The following is a 22,740-nucleotide window of genomic DNA, read 5'->3' as shown; positions in this document are numbered from 1 at the left end:
GAAGCAGGTAAGTGGATTGTTTGGGTACATTCCCTCTCCCCCTTCCCACTCCAATAAAAAGGTACACACTGGGACAAAACCGTGTGTCCTTCAGAGGCACTTAATCCACTGCAAACCTCACAAAGACTGGCTCAAGGAACAGTTTGGCCATCTAAGTGCAGGAAGAACAAACAGCAACAATCAAATAATAAAACCCTACTCGGCGTAAAGAAACAAAAAGCTGGGTTGTTTTAATTTCTTTTCTCGCTCCTCTCCTGGTTGACCCCTTTTTATTTATTCCATTTCGCTTGCTGTGGAAGCCTTGTAACAAAGCCATCACCTCCAAGCCAACTCCGGGAGACGAGTTACAATTATAAATTACCAACACAATTAGTGCGAGCGCTTCGAAAAATTAGAAAGGGGAGTGAGAGCCCCGTGCGCTATTGATTGCTATTCATTCTGCTTTGCGGCGACCTTGCTCTGAAGACGATGATATTCCTTTAGCCTGTAAACCAGATTAAAAAAAAAATTAATTGTAAATTAACAGGAATAACACGCATTTCGATTCAATTAATTTAGGCGGAATGAGGGGATGTCAGAGCAAACGTTTGTTAAGGCCTGTACAGTTTGATTTTTTTTTCCCTGCCCTCTAGTGTAATTAATTGATCGGGGGCGGGGGGGGGGGAATTGTGCATTATTGTGGAGAACAAAGCAGTTAACAGGCAATGGAAAAAGAAAGAGTCCATTATGTAAATATGGTGTGTTTCACAGCATTCAAGGGGATTCACAGGGCCTGGGAGATAAGTAAAATACAGAGACTGGAGGTTCTGTAGGAAGCTGTAATTAGCCAAGGCTCCTGTTCCTGAGATGTTCTGTAATTGCTCATGCAGGCCATGTGGTCCAGGTTGGGCTGGAGGCGCTTGAGTGACCACTGAGGGGGTAGCGATGAGCGGGTGGTTTTCTTCCTGCCCATCGTCTCATCTACTGCCTTGGGACGGACTGCCAGGGCAGCTCAGCTTCCAAGGAAGTCAGGCCCCGTCCCCCTTTTAACTCGGCATTAGATGTGGGGGTTGGTGTCATACACCACCTGGTGTGTCTCGAGCCCTGTCTACACTGCAACTGGACCATTTCACTCACCTCTAGCAGCCTGTGTCTGCACTGCAGTTGGAGAGGTGATTGCAACACGGCTTAGCTTACCTGTGTGAGCTTTGCTGTAGCTAGCAGAGCTAAGGCTAGCAGTGAACATGAGGTGGCCCAGACTCCAGCCTGGGCTAGCAACCTGAATACACACCCAGGGGGACCAGGCGGGCTTGCACGGCCCATGCTGCTGCGTCTTCCCTGCTATTTTCATCTGTGCTAGCTAGATTAAAGCGAGCGCAGGTACGCACACCTGAGCTGCAGTCATGCCGCCAACGGCAGTGTAGACAACCTCAGTCCCAGCTGGCTAGTGGTGAGCGGAGTGGACTCTCGGGTGTTGGCTGACTTGGCCATCAGCAGTCGTTGGTCTGTCTCTGTTCCAGCGCTAACCCTTGCAGGTAGACAAGGGCAAACAAGGGTTTGCACCAGTTGAGCTAATGGGGGTTTAACCCCAAATACAAACCAGGGCAGGCCCCGATTAGCTTGCCTGGGCAGAGCCGTGACTTGTGCCAGGGTAAATGGTACCTGCAGGAGGGGTTTGCACTGGTACAGCTAGCGTGAGTGCACCAGGCACAAGGCCTCAGGACGTGCAAGCCCCACACAGGAAATGCCTCCTGCAAACCTAAAATTGGAGACATGGGGGGAAGCTCCTAGGAAGGGTGAACGTGAGGCCGAGTGGGGCCCAGAGAGTGACACAGCCAGGCTGCTGCTCTTTCTCCAGGGCCTGATCAAGGAGGAAACAAGCCAGTTTTCATTCCTGCGCTCCAAGAACTGACTAGTTCCCACATGGCTAAGGCTTTGGAACTGGCTGTTCTAGGGCTCTTGGGAGACAGCTAGTGGGGAGCAGATATGCCAGGAGCTCATGCGGAGAGGGTGATCATAGACCTTGCTGGAACAAGCCACATACCGCCACCCCACTGCCAGGGAAACCCTGGCTGATCTTTGACCTATGCTCCCAATGTCTCTCCTGCCTCCCTGGGAAGGTTCTTGGCTGGGAATGAGCGAGAGAAGCTCTCCATGCACCAGCGTTTGCAGGGATCTCCAGCACACTATCAAGCCCGCTCCAGCAGCTCACTGCACGCTGGGCCCACCTGGAAATGGGATGTTCATGCTGGGGCTATACGAACCTAAGGGAGTTGATGTTGATGAAGCCAGTAGCATCGGAGGGCTCATAGTCACCTTGTACGTTCATACTGCAAAAAGCAGGGGGGAGGGGGAGAGAAAAACAGACCATTAAACATCAGGACACCCCTGGCTCAGCAAATGCAACCGGAGAGAGGAGCTGCAAACCTCACGAGGCTGCCTTTTATCTCCTCCGCCCGGGGAAAGATGTAAACTGCCAAACGCCAGGGTCGACACCTAAATAACTGACCTGATTTTCAATCTACTGTTCTTATCTGGTCTCCGTCAGCGCAGCACACGCAGCTCACACACTTGTAATGTAGTTCCCCGCTCGGCTGCCCCGGGGCTGCAGGGCAAATCTAGCATCCCCACCGTGCAGGCCCCGAGAGGCTGAGCGACTTCCTCCAGGTCACAGAGGCAGACTATGGCAGAGCAGGGAATTGAGACCAGGTCTTCAGCTAACGACTTAACCCCTGGCCTCTTCCGCCTGTGCCAGGCGCCCCGGCTTGCTAGCAGTGCCAAGGGGAACGGTGAGTATGGAGCATGGCGAAAGCGACCAACTCGCTGATTCAAGGGCCTTGCATTGAGATTCAGGTTTTTTACACACCTTCCACCGGGTGAATACAGAACCCCTTTGGAACAAGGATACTCGGCAACATTCCCCTTCAGAGAGAGCCCTGCGCAGGGCTCAGGTTCAACATCACCTCATCCTGGTGGGATAGGGGAAATGTTATTGGCCCTGCTTGACAGGCAGGGAAACTGAGGCAGATGTATCCCGAATGAAGAAATGTGTGTTTCCCTCAATGTACATATAAGTAGTAAATAGGATCATCGAGACAGCAGGGCATCTCTCTCTCTCTCACCTAAGACAAAGGAATCAGCCATTTGACCTGAGAATTTGGTCAGCCATTTGCTGACAGGCTCCTGGGGTCAGAGTTGCTGGACAAGGACTATGGCTGTCCAGACACTTAAGGTGTGACCTGCATGCTGGAAGGCTGTTGTGAGCAGCCCAAATTGCAAGCTAGCACAGCAAAGCACTGCGAGGCACCCATGGTTGCAGGGCAGGTGGTGACACAACTGCTCGCTCGTCTGGATTGCACCCCAGTGTGACAGCTTAGGAGAAGGTCATGTGAGAAAGTCTTAAAAGCCTTACTAAAGTAGGGATATATCACAGCTACGGCTTCCCCCCCATCCGCAAGGCTGGTCACCCTGTTAAAGAAGGCTCTTAGGCTGGTTTGACATGATTTGTTCTTGACAGAGACATACACAAGCACACCTACAGTAAATGCAAGTTTGCACCTCCCACGCGTGTCTATATGCACATGCAATGCACGAGTGTGTAACCATGCACGTGCAATGCACAAGTGAGCAGAAAACCTGGGCCCTTAGTCTGGGCCTCACCCAGTAGAATACAGTAGGTCTCGTTATTCTGAAAGCCCTCTGGAGGGGAATCCTCCCCCTTCCTCCCAGACACTGACTTTGTTAGTCTCTAAGGTGCCACAAGTCCTTCTTTTCTTTTTACGAATACAGGCTAACATGGCTGCTACTCTGAAAATTGACTTTTCCTGCACTGTCTGGAGTTGCTGGATGGTCTTGACGGAGGTGGAAGCTCTGGAGCCTTCTGGAATTAGTAAAATGGAACTGCAAGTAATCCCTGGCTCCTTCCTAGCCCCCCATGGAAAACCAGACCAGGCCTGCCTCCTTCTGAGGCAGCAGCTCCCTGAACCATTTACCAACGCAACTGCCATGTGCTCCACGATCCATCCCCAGGAACAGAGGCTCCAAAGAGAGAACAGCTTCAGCCCCCCGGGAATTCAAATCCAATTGAGTAAAGAGCTCTGCCCTGTGCTGCCCCTCCGGCGGGCGCTCACCAAAAAGCACCTCCCATCATGGTGTCTCAGGATACGGCCCTTTGTTGGGCTGAGTACATTCAAATTAATTATAGAGCAGGGGGAAAGGGGGGGGGAACCCCCCACAAAGTTTGCTGCCCCAAGGTCTCCGACTCAACCTTTCCCTTCTCCCTCCCTAATAACTTTCTTCCCCATCTCTTGAAAAACAGGTGTAATTTACTCTGCCATGTGACTGGCAGGAGGCCCCTTACCTAACGCAACCCTTTTAACCAAACGGGGGGGGGCACAGTAGGGGGCCTTTTCCTCCTCTGAAGTCTCCTCTCTACACGCTCCGGCCATGAGCCCTGTCCCCCACCACCAGAAACAGCATCCTCATTGTCTACCAACATGGCCCTAAATGCCAACCACTCCTCCCCTCTTCCCAGACTGCATCCCCGCAGCTTGGTCTGTAGCCCCCTCTCCCTCACTTCTCTTCCCACCGTCCCTCCCCTCTCCACTGCCCTGTCTGTCTCCTCCGCCACCGCCCTGCCTGTCTGTCTGTCTCTCTCCTCCGCCCCATCTGTCTGTCTCTCTCCCATCTCTCTCCTCCACCACCGCCCCGCCTGTCTGTCTGTCTCTCTCCTCCGCCCCATCTGTCTGTCTCTCTCCTGTCTCTCTCCTCCGCCACTGCCCCGTCTGTTTGTCTGTCTCTCTCCTCCGCCCCGTCTGTCTGTCTCTCTCCCGTCTCTCTCCTCTGCCACCACCCCGTCAGTCTTTCTCTCCCCATCAGTCTTCTCTCTCACACACTCATACACCCCACCGTGTTTTCCTTTCTAACCCAAGCCAAGCCTGGCAGGTTCCAGTCTCCCCATCCAGTCCTCGGCATTCCTGTCCCACCGCTATTCAGGGAGGTTTCATGCTGAAGGGGCTGGCAGCTTCCGTAGAGCGTCCTCACCTCACCCCCACCGGGCAGCACTTCAAACTAGCGGTAGGACAGCACGACAGCAGGGTTCAAAGCCCGAGATTTGTCCGGGCTGGGGTCCCCGGTGCCCCAGGCACATCCCCAAGGCCTTGACCGCAGCAGGGATCCCTGGGAAATCAGCCGCACTTGCACAAGAGCTGGCGGAAGCACTGAGTGTAGACCAGGCGGAGGGGGTTCCACCCTGTACCCCCAGCCCTGCCCCGAGCCTGGTTCGCTAGCCGTGGTAAAGATGCCCCAGCCCCGCGTGCACCAGTGCGCTCCCTGGCACAGCGGCATCGGTGCTGGTGCAACTGCGTATCCGCCAGAACTCACGAGTGCCAACCTAGCACAGGGACCTGACCCTCGTGCCCTAACTCGGCCATAATGCCTGTTGATTTCAGCACAAGGACTGGCCGAGCTGGGGCTGAAAACTGGGCCCAGGAGACACACAGCCATACCCTCGCCTGGTGCAAAGGGGTGAAGCTCCGAATGAAGGCAATGAATCAATGCCCACGTAAACCAGCTGGAGTTCTGGCCCATCGGCTCCCATGGGGCCACCGCTGACTTACCCCAGCTCAGGATCTGGCCCATTTTTTTTAGCCTTGCCCCTTTATGCCACAATATTAAATTTAAAAATCCCCCAACCACCTCCAATCACAGCAGAAAAGAAGAAAACAAATCCCAACCCCGCTAGCTTCCTGTTTTCTGCCACCCCCTCCAAAAAACCCGGCTCATTTTCCAGAAACTGCAAACCTTAAAGAAAAAAAGAGTTTACAATGATTTTACCTCCCCTGACGGGCTACAGAAAAACCTCTGTGCTTTTATTTTTGCTCATTCGAGTGGTTCTGACCTGCTCTATAATTACGTTACTTTCTACCTACTGTGCAGAGGCATTTCCACGCGGTTCTACCTCTCACAGCTTTCTCTCGGGTTCCTGTGACGCCGTCACTCAAAGGCTTTCAAACCAGCCATGTAGAAATCAAAAAGAAAAGGAAAACGCTTGACGACGCAGTGAGAATAAGTGCCCCTGCTTTTCTCTCCCTCTCTCTTTCTCTCAGCCCCACCCCTCTCCAGCCGCTATTTTTCTCTTCCCTCTTTTTTTTTTTAAATATACTTTATTCATTTAATCTCTACAACTGAGAACACAAGGCATAATGAAGGGTTGGGATGGATTATTAGGAGCTGTTGATTTCGAGGGGGAGGGAAGGAAAAATGCCAGAGAAGAGAAAGAGAAGATAATTTGACATTTACTCTGACTGTTCTAAACTGATGCGGGTGTATTTATGGCTTATAAAATGCTTAGAGAGATTGAAAGGAGCTGGGGGGGGGCAGAAGGGAGAGAGAGATGACAACATAAAGCAAAGGAAAAGTGTAAAAAAAAATTTGACTTCAAAACAAAACTCGTGCTTTAATTTTATACTCGGCGCAGAGGAAACGATGGCTGGGGAGTTAAAGCCGGGCCTCTCGCAGCTGCATATGTTAGTACCAACTCGGATGGCATCCTAGGGGGCCCTGGGACCCCATATATGCCACCCAAATGCCTTGTTTTAAATCCCCAATCCCGTCCCCCCTCCCTCTGCCACACAGCCTGGATCCCCAGCTATCCTCGAGGCAGCCCTGGGTGGCAGGAATTGGGCAAGAGCTTCCCAGCAGAGCTCTCAGGGAGCTGCAGGCCTTGGTGCAGTGCTTTTGTTTGCTCATGGCATGGCCAACAAGGCCATGCAATGAGTGTCGCCCTCCCGGGAACAGTGCATGGGGCTGGGGAAATGGGAGACACAAAGGAAAGGCCCCTCCAGCTTCGCTCCTGGCCTCTGCACTCCATGGGGCTATGCCAGGCTGGCTGACTAGAGGGATTTGTAATGCAGGCACCTGACTCAGGCAGGTCTGTTACCAAAGCTAAGAGCTCCCCATCTCCCACTGGTTTCTAACATTCCTGTTGCCACAGTATCCAACTGTCAAGAACACCCCATCCTACCCCTGTGTGCCCCCTCAGAGACTGGCATCAACATCGCCCGTGGGGCCCTGCGTCCCCGGAGAGACTGGCATCAATATTGCCCGTGCCCCGCCCTGTGTCTCCTCAGAGACAGGCATTAATATTACCCCCTGCCCACCTGTGACCCATTGAAGCCGAGTGGGTGCATGGTCCATTGGAGAGCTCAGCACAGTGTCTACAGGAATACACTGGCTCGGTCATTAGTGAGGGAGCACCCACCCGGGGGGCATGGTGCCAGCCTGAAGATCCAGGCGGCATCCTGGAAAGGACACCTCAATGGCCAAGGCATCAGGTGCTGAACGGCTCTGGGTAACGGAGGGAATTGCCTATGGGGGTATGAGCCTGCTTTGGGTACCACGGTGTCCTGGGGGCACCAAGACTGCACTGGGAGGCTCCAGGCACAGATTGTCACCCCCACCCATCCAAACAGCAAGCCTGGACATCAGCTAGAGCAGGGCATGAAGACAGGAGCCCCATCACCAATCCTGTGTGGCTGCAGCTAGTGTGCGTTTCCCCATCCCCTGCCCGGCGCCCACAGCCCCACTGGTTGCTGTTATCTCAGAGATGGGCCCGCTACAACACCAGGACCCACTATCCCTACACCCTGGGGAGCTCAGAATCTGGGTCTCAAGTCTGTAGCTGGGACCCAGCTCCACCATCACTAACATCCAGGCCTGCCAAGAGCCAGCAGGACAGGAAAGGATGGAGGAGAGACCCCCCCCACACCTTGGCATCCCCCGGAGCCCCAGCTTCTTCTGATACGTGCACTGCGGGCGAGGTTCACCAGCTGGCCACTTACCTCACAAGCTCCTCATTGTACAGGGACCGTGGGGACTCTCTGCCCAGGATGTAGACCTGGCCCTTGAAGGCAGACACACACACCTTCCCTTCCACCGTCTCCTGGGATTTGCTGATGCAATGGCGGACGTAGTCACACTCCGGGCTGTACCAGAAACCTGTGGAAAGAGGGAGAATGGAGAACCGGGGCCAGTCAGTGCTGTGGCCAGCACTCACCTTCCTTCCTCAGTGTCTCAGAAGAAAAATGCAGAGAGCTAGTTTGAGTCTAGTAGCTAGAACAGGGGATTGGGAGCTGGGACTCCTGGGTTCTACTTTAGGGGGTGCCACTGACTCACTGAGTCCAGGAGCACGTCGCTTCACCGCTCTGTGCCTCAGTTTCCCCCCTCTGCACAATGAGACTCATAAAATCTACGCCATAAAGGGGGCTATGAAGATTCCTTATTAACGCCTCTAAAATGCATCAGGGTCCTTGTCTGGAAGGTGCCTGGCAGGGTAAAGTATCCTTATTAAATGCACCCATAAAGGAGCAACGGGGGAGGGTTACCTGGCGAGAGACAGACAGACAGACAGACAGACACTCTTCTTGCAGCAGATGGTAAATGCTTTCCCGTGACCAACCCATAGCATCACAGGTCCCTTGCAGCCACCAGGCACACCGTTCCCCCCAGACAGGGAGGAGCCATTATAACGTGTCAGCTAGGTTTACTGGGAACCAGCAGATAGGACAGGTCGGGAAGGGAATCGAAACGGGGAGGGTTGTGGGAAGCCAGGCGAGTTCCTTGGAGTGGGGAGAGAAGGGAGGGGTGGGTGATTTGGGAGGGCTGTGGGGGGGTGGGGGGGGCATGGGGGATGGTGGAAAGGGGAGCAATGCTTCAAAGGGTTAATCCGAGAAGGGGCACGATACGTCTCTGTGCATAGACAGGAGCCCACAGCCATTTCCAGTGGTAACTCTACCCTCCCCTCGTCCCCCGCCACGGATGGCTGATCACCCCCACGTAGAACAACCTTTTTTCCTCTGGAACAGATACCCCTCGACAATGGACAGGTGGAGAGGTGACTTCAAAGCCTGCCCCACCAAGCCTGGCCAGCTCCCATCCCCTTTATCTCTGAGCCCAGCAGGGATCCCGGCAGACCAGACATCTCCAGTAAGATAACACAGGCAGGGCCTGACCTCAGGGGCTTTATCAGGCAGGAGGATCAGGGCCCATATGTCCGGTGCCCGCTCTCAGGTAGGCTCAGCTCCCCCGGCCCTTTCTAGAGTAACAGCTGCCCGTCACTCGCAGGGCGCAGGCATCTCTGCTTTCCTCTGCTGTCCGTGGAGCAATGCTACAGGAACATCTGTCTGAGACTTGATGGTCAAAGGCGCTCTAGCCCCTCTCCGGGGGACTCGCATCATTCTCTGCAGTTCCTTGAAAGCTGCCAGGGGAGTTTTATTCTCTCCTCTTAGCAGATTTCCAGGAATGAATTGAAATGGGCTAGGCCAGGGTGTTGTGTTCTCTCTCTCCACACTGTTCACATTGTGCGGCTGAAAACTCAGGTGCCCCCCTGTTCTCTATCTTATCTGCCGTAGCGTGAACTCCCCCGTCCTGTCTGGTCAGCCTCCCTCAATCCTGAGCCAGAGGGATGTCTCCAGGACTAAGGAGGAGATCCAGTCTCTGGGGCCATTCAGTTCTTGGCCTCTCTTGGGGCTGCCCTGTCGGCTTTGGACATGACTCTGCTATAAACTGGGCTCAGACCCACCAAACTCATTTCCCAGGAGCCACCAGCCAGCTGTCAAACGGGAATGCTTTTGGCCGCAACTGACTTGGGCCGGATTTGAACAGGCAACCTGGAGATGAAAGTCTAGGCAGGTCTCTTTACTACCAGTCATGATGGCCACCAGCTCCTAGGGCGGTATCATCAGTCAGCTCTATTTTCATGCAGGAGTCCTGGGTTTGATTGCTGGACCCAGGCTTTTGCTCCCAGAGGCTGTGAAAGTATGCAGGCTTTTGGGGGCAAAGAAGAGGGTACATAGCACACAGGGCCACGTAGGAGCTCAGAAGGATATCTCATCAAAGCCTACTTGACTGGAGGGAAGGTCAGTCACCACATCCTTGGGCCTTGACTCCAATTCACAGAGAACTGAAATGAAACATTTCCAGCTCCTCACTAGAAGATTTTCTGTCAGGGATTAGATACAGGGCTGGGATGCCAGGCAACTGGTTACAGGAGCTTCCAGTACTGAACCCTGGTATGCGGGGTGAAGCTTTGGATGAGTCCATCACTTCTCAGCTTGCTAAAGAAAACGGTTTTCCCTCTTTCAGTCTCATCTCCAAGGCTGCAGCTCAGGGCAGCATCCAGCAAACTGCAAGACTTTAAGCCTAGGTCTGAACCAAGCCTTGATTTTTGGGTGGCTCGTGATCACAACCTGGCAACCAGTAGAGTGGCCTTTGTGAACATGTGGCCAGTTCAGGAAGAGGAGACAGCAGCAGGAAGAAACCACCACTAGGAGTCTCCTCATGCCCTGCCCCACCGCTTGCCAGGGGCATTCTGAAGGGCACCGTGCAATAAGGTGACCTGGGAATGAGACGCTGTAGCATGCTTTACCGGACATGGCACAGAACGGAAACGCATGGTAAGGACGGGTTGTAGCCAGCCTGGCTTGGGAGCGGCGAGTGGCACAGTATGATATGGGGAGGGTTAGTGCCATGTGGCTTAGCATGGCGGGGTTTGGTACAGCATGGCATTGTGGGGGTTGGCATGGGGCAGCTTGGCATGGCACAGTGTGACCCAGCAGCATTGGGTGCTGCATGGCTTGGCATGGCATTGTGAGGTCTGGATGGAATCCAAATACTGCAGAGAAGAGAGTACTCTTGTCCAGCGGCTACTCCACAGGCCAACTCTCAATGGAGAATGAACACGTGCTCCTGCTCTGTCTCCTCTCCCAGGTGCTGGGCTGCTCTGTGGCTGGCTGGCAAGTGGGCACGGGGGCTCCCCAAATGGAGATGGTGCCCACAACTCAGAGCCTGGTACCTGTGTGCCTCTCTGCTCTCCTCTCTCCTACCAATGGCGAGAGCCTCAGGTCCTGCCTGCCTGCCATTCCTGTGCGCTGTCCTGTCACTAAGTGAGCTAATTAGCCCATTAAGCCCCCTGAGACCTAGAATAAAGACAGGGAGATGGGGAGAGAGATAGTGGGAGAAAGAAAGGTTCTATTTAAGCATCTTCAGTGATCCAGAAGTTTTATCTCTTTAATCTTTCTCTGTGCTACCACACAGGTGCCCTCTCAGCTTTCTTTTCCCAGCTGGTCTTTGGGGACTCAGGGTGGAAGCCATTCAGGAAACAAAAAAGTATTTCCCCCCCTCCTTCTTGGCCTCAGAATTAGGTTGGATCAATACAGCCGGAGCCGTGGCCACTCTGTAAACTCCATGAGTCAGGGTACCGTCCACCCCACCTGCACCGAGACTCCACGGACACCACTCAGATGTTTGTCTCCTGGCAGTATTTTTCAGATTTCTACTGAGATATGGATTTCAGGAAGGGCTGGGAGATGGAGATATTCCTCTTGATCTGTTATTGGCCAGTTATCACAAGGGTGGAGCGCGTGTCTCTGGGACAGGCTGATGTTAATACATCTCCTTTAGTGATCCTGCAGTGGGGACATGCATGCTCCGATATGGCTATTCCCCCTTCTCCTGCCTGCTGTCTGACATGCTTAGTCTCAAGGAGCAGGAATCCCAAATTTTGCTGGATTTGCAGAGCTGCCCTGGCCCAGTGATATAGCTTGGTCTCACGGCTTGCTAAATGAATGACCGTCCGTACTGCACCAGCACCCCTTGCGGCAGCCCAGTGATGAACATTCCAGGAACAGCTTTGTTCCTCCACCCAGTTTCCTTGTGCGACAGTATTTTGGTCTGTTTATCCCCTACCAATCATGGACAGACCTGCAGCCACCCCTCTGGGGTAAGACTCTGTCAGATCTCACAAGCTAAGCAGGGCTGAGTACTTGGATGAAATGGAGACATCCCAAGTGTTGTAGGAGTTGGTACTGGTAATTTGATAGGTGGCTCTCTTCTCTCTGGGTCAGTCCGGAACCAATACCCACACTACTGGGCTTCTGAAGATACCATCTTTGGATGACAGGTTTCAGAGGAACAGCCGTGTTAGTCTGTATTCGCAAAAAGAAAAGGAGTACTTGTGGCACCTTAGAGACTAACCAATTTATTTGAGCATGAGCTCATGCTCAAATAAATTGGTTAGTCTCTAAGGTGCCACAAGTACTCCTTTTCATCTTTGGATGAGCTGTGAAAGCAAGGTTCTGACCATGTCTTGTTGGTAATGATGCCATATACCCTTCCTAAGAGAGAGTATAAATCTTGATGCTTGAGCAAAGTCTTTCCAACTTGGATAGTTACATTCTGCCTTCCTAAGTTCCCCTTGCAGTTTCAATGAGGTGCAGGGTTCTTCGTCATTTCTTGTCTTAGATGGTTCAGCAGTGTTACCGTGAGCCATTAACCAGCTGAAAGGGGCCACTGCACGGATACCAAGCAGCACAATAAGGCTGGAAGTGCGGCTGCAAGAAAATAAACTTTTTCTTTTGACAAATACAGTTAAAGCTCCTGAAATGTAAGGACAGTTTAGGGGGTTTGTTCTTCCATGGCAATGGAGAAAAACATTAAATCCAAGACACATTAAAATAATAACCAGCTACTTAAATACTGAATCTGACATCTCCAGGTGTAAGGTACTCCCCCACCTCCCTCCCCCCCCCCACACCCCCTACTGCAAACAAATTCCCCAGTGGAAGTGATCCGGCTTAATAGCCTTCTCACTTTGTAACTGCACTCCAGCTCTAATCATTTCAATCTGATGGCGCAAACAAGGTCTGTGGGAGACAATGGCATTTAAACACCTGGCCGTACCTGGCAGGGAGCAGGGAGCTGAAAGCTGGTGAAGTCTGTTGCAAAGTCACCTTCCCACAATGGAATCAATCGGGGCGGGGGGAGGGGGAGGGGGAAGAGATAAACACTAATTCTCTTAAATTCAGAGCCTAGTTACAATAATTAGGTGTTAAAGAAAGACGGGAGAGCATGAAAGCCAGGCCTCCAGCACCCTCCCTCAGCTGGGGGGGAACCTCAGATGTGCAACACGGTAATGCTGCTTTCATGCCCTTTATTCCAGGCTGAATTATTTATCGTGTTCATGCTCTGCTAGTCTAGGCTTAGCCTCCCCGATTGGGTCCTGGCTGGTCTGAGTTCACATAGGCCTGATTTAACGCAGACCAAAAATGGTCTCTAAAGCGGGGGTTCTCAACTTTTTTCTTTCGGAGGCCCCCGCAGCATGTTATAAACACTCCACGGCCCACCTGTGCCACAAGAGCTGGTTTTCTGCATATAAAAACCAGGGCCGGCATTAGGGGGTAGCAAAGCAGGGCAGTTGCCTGGGGCCCCACGCCACGGGGGCCCCCCACAAAGCTACATTGCTCAGCCTTCAGCGTCAGCCCCAGGTGGCAGGGCTCAGGACCCCTGGCTTCAGCCCCATGCGGTGGGGCTTCAACTTTCTGCCCTGGGCCCCAGAGCGTCTAATGCTGGCCCTGCTTGGAGGCCCCCCTGAAACCTGCTCGAGGCCCCCTAGGGCATCCTGAACTCCTAGTTGAACACTGCTGCTCTAAAAGCCCTGTCCACACTATGGCGAGCAGCAGCGGCCTTTAAAAGGGTTTCTAGCAAACTCGCCCTGATCCAGTGGACAAGGGATTCTATCCCTACTCTGCAAGAGATCGGTGCTATAATGCGGTGGTGCACATCCCCCGGGGGAGCCTGTGTATACACGTATCACAGTGCTCCACCAGGGATGTTGTGAAGTGCTTGGGGGACCAGAGAAAAGGCTGTAAGAAAACCTCGGGGAGAAACCCCCCCCAAATGTTGAGGAAGATCGAATCTGGATCCAAACTTTGTGGCTGACCCCTGTTTCAGCAGCATGGTCTAGGGGCTAGAGTACAGAGGTAGCTGTCAGGAAAACTGGAATTTATTCCTGACCACCACTGGGAGACCCTGGGCAAGACTAAGTCGCACGGGTTAACATTTTCAGCAGTGCCAATCATTCTGAATGCTCCAGTTTTTAAGTGCCCAACTTTAGAGCGGATTTTCAGACATGCTGAGCCCCCACAACTCCCAGTGAAATCCATGGCAGGCCAGGGGGCTCAGCGCCTTAAACCAGACTGTGGGGTTTAGACTTAGGAACCCAGAGTTAGAAGCCCCTTTTGAAAATCTGACCTTTAACTTCTCTGTGGCTCAGTTTTGCCACTGGTCCAATATGGTTCACACAGGTCTGTACCCCTGTAAAGTGCTTAGAGCACTCCAGAAGCATTCTCATCATTCGTACACAAACCTCTGTGCTGTTTATCAGTTAAGGATGTCCATAAGCAGCCACACAACTATTAAAAATAAAACAAAACCAAAATCTAGGAAGACAGCTAATTCTGAACACCCAATGCAACAACCATTCCCCAACAACAGACAGCCTTTAGCCAAGCCACACGGCCACACCTGGGCAGAGAAAGGCCGTTTCATTTCACAGAGGGATTCCATATTTCAGAATTTGGGTTTGTTACAACTCAGAACAAAACCGCTCAGATTTCAAAGTTGCCCATGAAATGGAATGGAGCCCCAGTTCAAGGCTGTCTACCTGGCAGGCTGCCCCAGAACTGCAGGCCAAGGAAGCCCCGGCTGCCAGGAAACTGGGTGGGCAAGCTGACAGGGAGGCAGGCTCCATTGGAATGTCATCGAAACGGATCTGTTTTCAAACGTTTCAATTTCAACTCATTGGCAAATGCCGAAGAAAAAAGGTTTTGGGACTTTTTCCAGCCAGCTCTACGTTTTACACACGTGCAACCACCATCAAAATGCAACTTGCAAATAACCTTAACTCTGCCCCGGAGCGCCACCAACTGAAAATCTTCCCCGATTTGTTCCTTCCATGCCACGAAGGATTCGCTATAACTTTATTCACACCATTCAGACTTTCCACAATCATGCCTTCAACACTGTTGCTCTGGCCCCTCTGCTAGCATAAATCTAAAATACCACTATTGGTTTCTAGCACATTTAGCTAGCATGGTTCTCGGAAAAAAGAGTTTGAACAGATCCTCAGCTGGTGTAAACTGGGGTAGGATCAATGGACCCTTACTGATTGACACCAGCGGAGGGTCAGATCCCTCCCCATCTGTGGTAAGGAAAACCATGACTAGACCCTTGCCTGGTTGATGCTAGCACATATGGAAAGGTAACTAATAAACCCACCAGTGTTCATGTCAAAATCTCTCCATGCCGGAGCAGGTTGCTGCCTCTAGATAAAGCAGCTTGGTGAATATCTCAACCGTTATGGAAAGGTTACTAGCTAAAAAGGTAATTATTCGTTTCAATTTTCTTTTCTAACAGCTGGGTTGGAGAAAGCCTGGCTGTCGGATGCACAGTAAGGAAAGTTCATTTCTGCAGAAAAGCCAACAGGTTCTACACTGACAAGAACCATAGCATTTTATTTTCTGGCCTGACAGCATGTCAGATGAGCTACACAAAAGCCCCTTCCACTTACGGGGTGGGGGGGGGAACCACCACCCCAGAATTCTCCAAGCAGCTTTTTAATCCCATGGCTTCCAAATAATTAGGGTTGTTAGAAATAAACAACTCTCTCGCCCTTTTCTTTTTTCAAACATAAGGAAAGTGAAACCAAAATAACCAGGCACAGATGCTGCAGCAGAAAGAAAATTAAAAGAATGGCAGTGGGGAAGATTTCAAGAGTTTCTTTCCTCCTGAAGGGTACAGGGAGATCCAGTGACACGCTGCACCCTCTCATGCCAACGCAGAGTAGTTGTTGCTACTCTCTACCTTCTGCTTAGTTCCCTCCTCCCCACGTAAAACATCTTTGCTGTGGGTGAAATTCACACCGCAGAGGGCCAGCAGCATGAGGCCGATGAACCACTAAAGCCTTCAAAATAGGGGTTAAGCAGCCTGCAGGCCTCTGCCCGGGGGTGAATTTCACCCCGTGATTGTATGCATTTCTGGAGATGAGGAAACAGACTGGATATCTCAAGGAGGAGGAGGGAGGACATAGGAAGGGGACAAGAACACAGGAACACAAGGCAGGCTTGGGTATCTCTCTGTGGATAGTGGACAGAGGGAAACCAGCCTTGCCCAGTCTTGCTTTCTTAAAGTCCCAGCTCCTGGAGACATCTTATTTCATGGGAATCTCACGATTATAGAGAAAAGTTTGGAACGTGACCTAAAGGCTCAGAAACTAGATGACAAATAAAAAGCACCCAATGTGTATTATATATATAAAAAAATATCCAATGATTTTTGGGGGCCTGACTCCTGGTTTGAATGTTGGGGCTGACCACCTGGGAAAGAGAGAGTCAAAGTCCCCCTCTGAGGACGGGCTTAGAAACAAAAAATGGCCCAGGGCTGCTGCAGGGTCTTTCACAGTCCCACTAACGCACTATTCTTGAGCGCTACATAACAAGATGGGCCAAGCTCATTGCTACTGTAAAAGTAGTGGTTTGTGCATGGTGTTTTGACTGTGCCCTCTAGTGGTTATGCTAGGTATAGTACTACTTAGCAAAGGAACTGCCAGGTGGGCTTTGCTACCTGAATCCTTAGCTGGAGGTTGGATGTGCCAGGAAAGTACAAAATGAAGCACAGTGGATCATGAACAGCAAGCCTCCAGGCAACTGTCTTTTTTAAAAAATTAATACAATATATCCACAGGTGTGCAACATATAGTCCCCCAGCTGGGGCTTTGCAAAAGGGTACATGTCCCAGCTGCCAGCTTACCGTAGCCAAATGTGGATTTTTCAAGCGTGGGGAAAAAACCCAAATCAACATCATAGAATCATAGAACCATAGAATAACAGAGTTGGAAGGGACCTCTGGAGGCCATCTAGTCCAACCTCCTGCCCAGAGCAGGACCAATCCCAACTAAATCATCCCAGCCAGGGCTTTGTCAAGCCTGACCTTAAAAACTTCTAAGGAAGGGGATTCCACCACCTCCCTAGGTAATGCATTCCAGTTTCACAAGATTTAAAAATCAAAACTTGGGCTCCTTAATTTAGTCCTAGCAACTGGCTCTGAGTTTATTCACAGAATAAGCAGAGCATCAGTGGCAACGCCCCCTTGGCCATTCCAGTCTCCTCTAAAGTGATCATCTCCACTGTATGAGAGGCATGCTCCAAGAGTATGACTGAATGGGCCATTGGCCTCATCAACTCCAGTCCAGGTTGGTAATGACTGAAGCTTGCTACCATCTGATGTCTGTTCCACTTGGGGCCCACTCTGGTGGTGTGTGTGAGTCTGCTAGGAACTGAACTGAGACCCATCAAGCTCATTTCATGTAGGGTGCAGAGCAGACATCAGATGGTATCAAGCTTCGGTCATTACCAACCTGGGCTGGAGCTGAACCAGTGAGCTAGAATTGAGGGGCTTCATGTCCTATTCCCCCCACTCCTGCTGCCCCTTTCAGTGTTCTGATCAACAGCACCACAGTCATAAACCGCAGTGAGCAGCACGACTGGCTGCATGACCGATCGGCTGAGTTATCTCAGATTTTGAAATCCCCCTCTCCCCAACAAGCAGCTGTTCAGAGCTGCCTAAAAGCCAGAAACTTTGTCTCCTGCTTTGCTGGGTTGCTTCTACCAAACCAAATCCTAAATCACGTAAAAATGCACAGTGCCCCATTGTGGGCTACACGCTGCATAGCACATTCCTGCAATCAGGAAGAAGCACAAGCAAAATGCTGAAGGGTTGGAAGAAGGTTTTGACATGCACATTTTCATTTTTAAAATCTGCTCGTGCAGAAACGCTGCAAAATTCAGTTCTGGAATGCGAACACCCTAGAGTTTGGGGGTTGTTTGGGACTGGAGCTGCTTTCGCACTGGGCCCAATTCCAGCAGACACCCCTCCAAAACATGAACCACAAACTGTGGGAACATCTTCACACAAGCACATCACACTTAACCATGGAGGGTTTGCTGGATCAGCTCATTGGTCCCACAAGGCCTGGATCCTGCCTCCAGCAGTGGTCAACACCCGATGCTTTAGAGGAAGGCACAAAACTCCCATAATGCACCCGGTCAATTGCACAGTGATGAACATGGTGAGGAAGAGGGCAACTGGTGAAGCTCTTCATGACGCCTGCAGTGAGATCAGTGTACACCCCGGGGTATTAGATCTGATTCCCCTTATTATCCTAGCTAATATGGGGTCAAATGGTCATGAAATTAACCAACCCTTTTAAACACTCAGTCACTTGCTGGCTTCCTGCAGCCGTGATTAATCTAGAGCATCACCCTTGTGGTCACTGAGAAGCCAGAAGAACTAGAGATGACCTGAGTTGCAAGATTCAGTGCTGGGTTCGAGCTTCCCTAAAATTTGGGGGTGTTCAGATCTGCAGTTTTCCTTAATATGCATGCATTACTCCGTGCTATCCTGGTGGTATTCGTGGGTGGCAGATGCTGTGGTCATAAGAATACAAAACCATTCCCACCATATCAACCACCCTAGAGTTCAATGGAGTCACTCCAGATTCACACCAGTGGATCTGAGGATTGAGCCTGGTCTCCTGGCCTTATAACAGGCGGGACCAAAAACTCCCAATCTGAAAACTGCCACACAGGCAGAGGCATCAAGCCAAGGCACATCCTCAGCTGACTCTGGGTGCAACTGCGGCTGGAGAACATTCCTCTCAGGGTGCCATGTTACCGCAATGATATCGGCCAATTGGAGGAAGTTCAGAGAGGAGCAACTGAAGTGATCAATTGGCTGGAGGGACCAATTTAAGAGGGACTATTACAAGGGCTACTCTGGATAGCTCGGCTGCACAATGTCTAAAAAGGCACCCTGTGTGGGGCGGAGAGGGAGGAGGGGACAGTCTCTAGCTATCTGCTGTGTGTGTTAGCACCCAGGAGGAATTATTTGGGGTGGGTCAAACCGTGGAACTGGAGCGAGGCTGGAAAACAGAGATGCCTTCCTAATTGTGAGCGCTACTGGAAGCCGGCACAGTCTCCCACGGGCAGTTGTGGCCACCCCACAGGTTGGACCCTTTAAAGTTAAACGGGACAGAATGCTGTGCCCTAGGGACCAATCCTAGGCAGGGAGATGGAGTGGGTGACAGAACAGGTCTTTTTCCCCATCTCTACAAGGGGCCTCAAATCCAGACCTAAAATTTCCCAGCTTGGGCCCATCTCTGTTAAAGCCAGAGCCATGTAACAAACACACAGGGCCGGCTGCCTTTAGTAGTAATGGGGTTTTCACCATTATGGGGGGAAGGGTGCGGGGGGGGGGGGAATATGGTTTTGTGGGAGGTAGGTCGGCGGGGAGGGGGTGGTACATACCATTGTACACCAATTCTGAGAATTTCAAGGCGAGCCCCTGCTTGATTTTCCGCACCTCCCGGTCCATGGTGAAGGCCTCAATATCTAAATGAGCATGGTACAGGATGGTCCCTGCTGGGGTCTCGTAGATACCTAGCCATTTTTCCAGGCAGGGGGAAAAAAAAAAGAGAGAGAGAGAGAGAGAGAGAGAAACGAATGAGACCAAAACTGTCAGCAAATGACAAAAAATAATGACTTGGCTGACAGAAGGAGCCGTGCTTGAGCCCATTCAGTCCCAGCTTGGTGTAAAATGCATCTGTCATTATATTCATGCTGGGGCCGAGACAGTCCACTCCGCGCCTTGTGGAGAAAATGTCTAGATTCCCCTCTTTGAAGAGGCACTCTGACGAGGCGAAATGACAGGGTTTAGGAGCCGATCCCCCTGCCGATGCATGCCCACCGGTCTGCGGCTGAAAACCTGTAATTAAATGAGCGACGCGGGGCACAGGCACGGGGAGACAGGGGCCTGAAATACCCTCCGCTCCCCTCCAGTGGCAAAAAAAAAACAACAACACAATGAGAACCACACGTCAGCTGTGAAGAAATGAGGCTACCTGGGGTACTGGAGTGCAACCTCATTTGGGGCTGTCGACTCCCCCGCTCCTCTCCCTCCTCTTCCCCTCCCCACCCCAATTCTGAATCGCGGCAGAGCTTCGGAAAACAGCCACCACAAGAGAAGTTTAATTATTTTGATGACTGAGCGCTGTGGGGCCGAGCCGGTTGGGCTTCTCTGGGGGCAGAGGCAGAAAAGCCAGCTTCCTTTGTTCCAGCCTCTCTCGGCTTGGTTTACATAGATTTATTTTTGGTTAGTTTTGAACCATACCACTACCCTCCTTCACCTCCACATCATGCATACACCATGCCTGCAGATGAAGCATGCATCCATCGCCATGTGCCAGACACAGCAGGTAGGCACCCAGACATATTCCACAGGTACACACGCCTGCATGGTCAAGTGACACACACACACACACACGTGCCTCTTAATGTTTCAGGTGGCTCAAGTGGGATGGGGCGATGCGACATGGGGCCGCAGCGCCACTCAGATTTGGCCCATCCACCCCTCCATAGACAGAGACGGGGTGTGGGGGAGGATGAGCCAAGTTCTCAGTGGTGCTGTGACCCCATGCACCAGGTCACACCACCATTCCGTTTCAGGGCCTGCTCCAACAGTGGGCCCAGGTCAAAATGCCCCTTTTACAGGACAGGGGCTCGGAGTGTCAAAGCAGGAGAGTCCCACAAAACCCAGGACTGTTGGGAAGTGCATGCATGCACGCACACACAATCAGCAGGTCACACGCAGCACGCATGTTCATGAAGTGCACACACACACACAAAATGCGTGCCCAATAAACATGCAGAATGCACACACAGTAGGCTTAGCTACAGAACACATACATACAGCATGCACACCCTCAAAACACATATACACACACACCCCATATCCCAGGACTGTACACATACTCACAAAGAATACCACCTGCCGTCTCTCCTCTCCGTCCCCATATTTCTAATGCACAAGTGAAAACCGCTGCCTTGCACACACATTGTTTAACATCTTTGGTCCTGGCAACCCAGCTAAAATACTGCTGCACAACCAGCAGGTGGAGCTCACACATTGTGTTTTGTTGTATCACACTACAAAAATAGATGCCTTAAAAAAAAAAAAGACAGCAGTAACAGTGCCAAACCGGTGTGGCTCCAAAGTATACTCGAATGTACAATACATCTCAAGGAGTGCCTCTGACTAATGCTGCGAACTAGGGAAGTATTTAAAATCAAGTGGGCATGCTGCAGGCTTTAACAGCTTTGCAGGTCAATCCAATACCACACAGGGCTGCTTTCAGTTCCAGTAAAGAAAAATGTGGCAAAGTATTCATCTAACTGGAAAATTCAGCACAAAATAATGGGAGACTCTAACTCCCTGCAAAAAGGGCACAGAAACATGAAATGAACCAAAGAAGGAAAATGCCTTTGTCCAAGTTCGGGTACCTGAGAATGTTTGCGGCTCAGTAGATGCACGAGGGCTAAGGGGTCAAGGAACAATTTTAGACACAACAGATTTATCATGCCAGACCGGATCACTGGTCCAGATCATCCCATCAGGGACTGTCTTCTTGTTCTGATTTTTGCACCGTGCCCAGCACAATGGGGCCCTGGTCCAGGAGTGTTCCTAGGTGCTCCAGTAACACATAATTAATAATAATAATATCGGGCTTCCAGCAGCAGATAATACTCAAGGCTTCAGAGTTAGGAGCAACCACCTCCATCATGTGCCTGACTGATGGGAGAGGGGAGGAGAGGTGATTCCTTCCTGACCCCTGTGGAGATCACGTACACTCTGCCTACTTGGTAGGGCCCAGGTGACCAGGGCAACTCGCAGTTGAGGAGTCTGCTAAAGCCTTGAGTAAGAGAGATGGGTTTTTTAGCTCAGACAGTAGCAGCTCATGCATTAAGAGCCAAAGATCCCAGGCTCAAGCACCCTGCTGCCAGCCCAGTCAGGGTGTGGGCATTACCATCAGGTAAGGCCTTGACACCTGAGCGGGGATTGCCCTTACTCTTGCTCACGGAGCAACCAGGCATTGAATTATCCAGCCCTGCCTATTAAAGGGAAAAAGAGAGGAAGAAATCCCACTGACCACCGAAAAGCCACAGCTAAAACATACTTCTATCAACGGGACCAGACTGGAGCCGGAGTCATGATCAATGGCAAGAGGAGGTATCATTCAGCTACACCTCTCTGCAGGTGACCCAACCAGGGGGAATAGGTAGCTGCCTTCAGGCAAGTCAAGTGGAACTCTCACTGACTCAGTTTCTCCGCCCGTACTATTCCTCTCCTCCCAGGTTTAGTCTGTCTTGCCTATTTAGACGATGACAAGACTGCCTCTGAACTGAACTGCTCACTAGACAAGCGTACAGTACCTAGAACAATAAGAACGGCCCAACTGGGTCAGACCAAAGGTCCATCTAGCCCAGTGTCCTGTCTTCCGACAGTGGCCAATGCCAGGTGCCCCACAGGGAATGAACAGAGCAGGTCATCATCAAGTGATCCATCCCCTGTAGCCCATTCCCAGCTTCTGGCAGACAGAGGCTAGGGACACCATCCCTGCCCATCCTGGCTAATAGCCATGGACGGACCTATCCTCCATGAATTTATCCAGTTCGTCTTTGAACCCTGTTATAGACTTGGCCTTCACAACATCCCCTGGCAAGGAGTTGGCGTAAGGCACATAATAAAATAATTCCCTGGGGGCACTTACTGGTACATTAGACCCTCCGGAGAGGGGGACATATTGGGCTTCAGAGAGACTGCGGCAGCAAAGCAACTGAAAAGCAGCACATAACGCCAATAACGCAATCAATATTCCTGCACCTTCCCTTAGAAGGTGTTAAAGTTAATTTGGACTGATCAAAAGCTTGTTTTTTGTGCCTCTTTCCCTCCCCCACCCACATATCCTCTCCGCTCGCAGCAGGGGACGCAGAGCAGACGAACGCTCTCTGTCTGTTTCTTTATTATTTTTAT

General features: G+C 51.5%; 1 protein-coding gene across 1 annotated transcript in view; it reads right to left on the bottom strand.

Annotated features, from left to right (window-relative positions):
* Positions 1–205: 205 nt before the first annotated feature.
* ASS1 (argininosuccinate synthase 1) overlaps positions 206–22,740 on the bottom strand; it is a 77,258-nt gene continuing 54,723 nt past the window's right edge. The window contains exons 13-16 of the mRNA XM_048823265.2: positions 19,179–19,310; positions 7,821–7,977; positions 2,244–2,309; positions 206–484 (exon numbers count right to left, since the gene is read on the bottom strand). Of these exons, the coding sequence (XP_048679222.2) occupies positions 430–484; positions 2,244–2,309; positions 7,821–7,977; positions 19,179–19,310 (410 nt within the window). The 3' untranslated portion in view covers positions 206–429. The remainder of the gene's footprint in view (positions 485–2,243; positions 2,310–7,820; positions 7,978–19,178; positions 19,311–22,740) is intronic.

Source organism: Caretta caretta, chromosome 16, assembly GCF_965140235.1.
Source record: "Caretta caretta isolate rCarCar2 chromosome 16, rCarCar1.hap1, whole genome shotgun sequence".
NCBI lineage: Eukaryota > Metazoa > Chordata > Testudines > Cheloniidae > Caretta > Caretta caretta.
The sequence above is the reverse complement of the archived record's forward strand: the minus strand, read 5'-3'. Positions and strand labels throughout refer to the sequence as shown.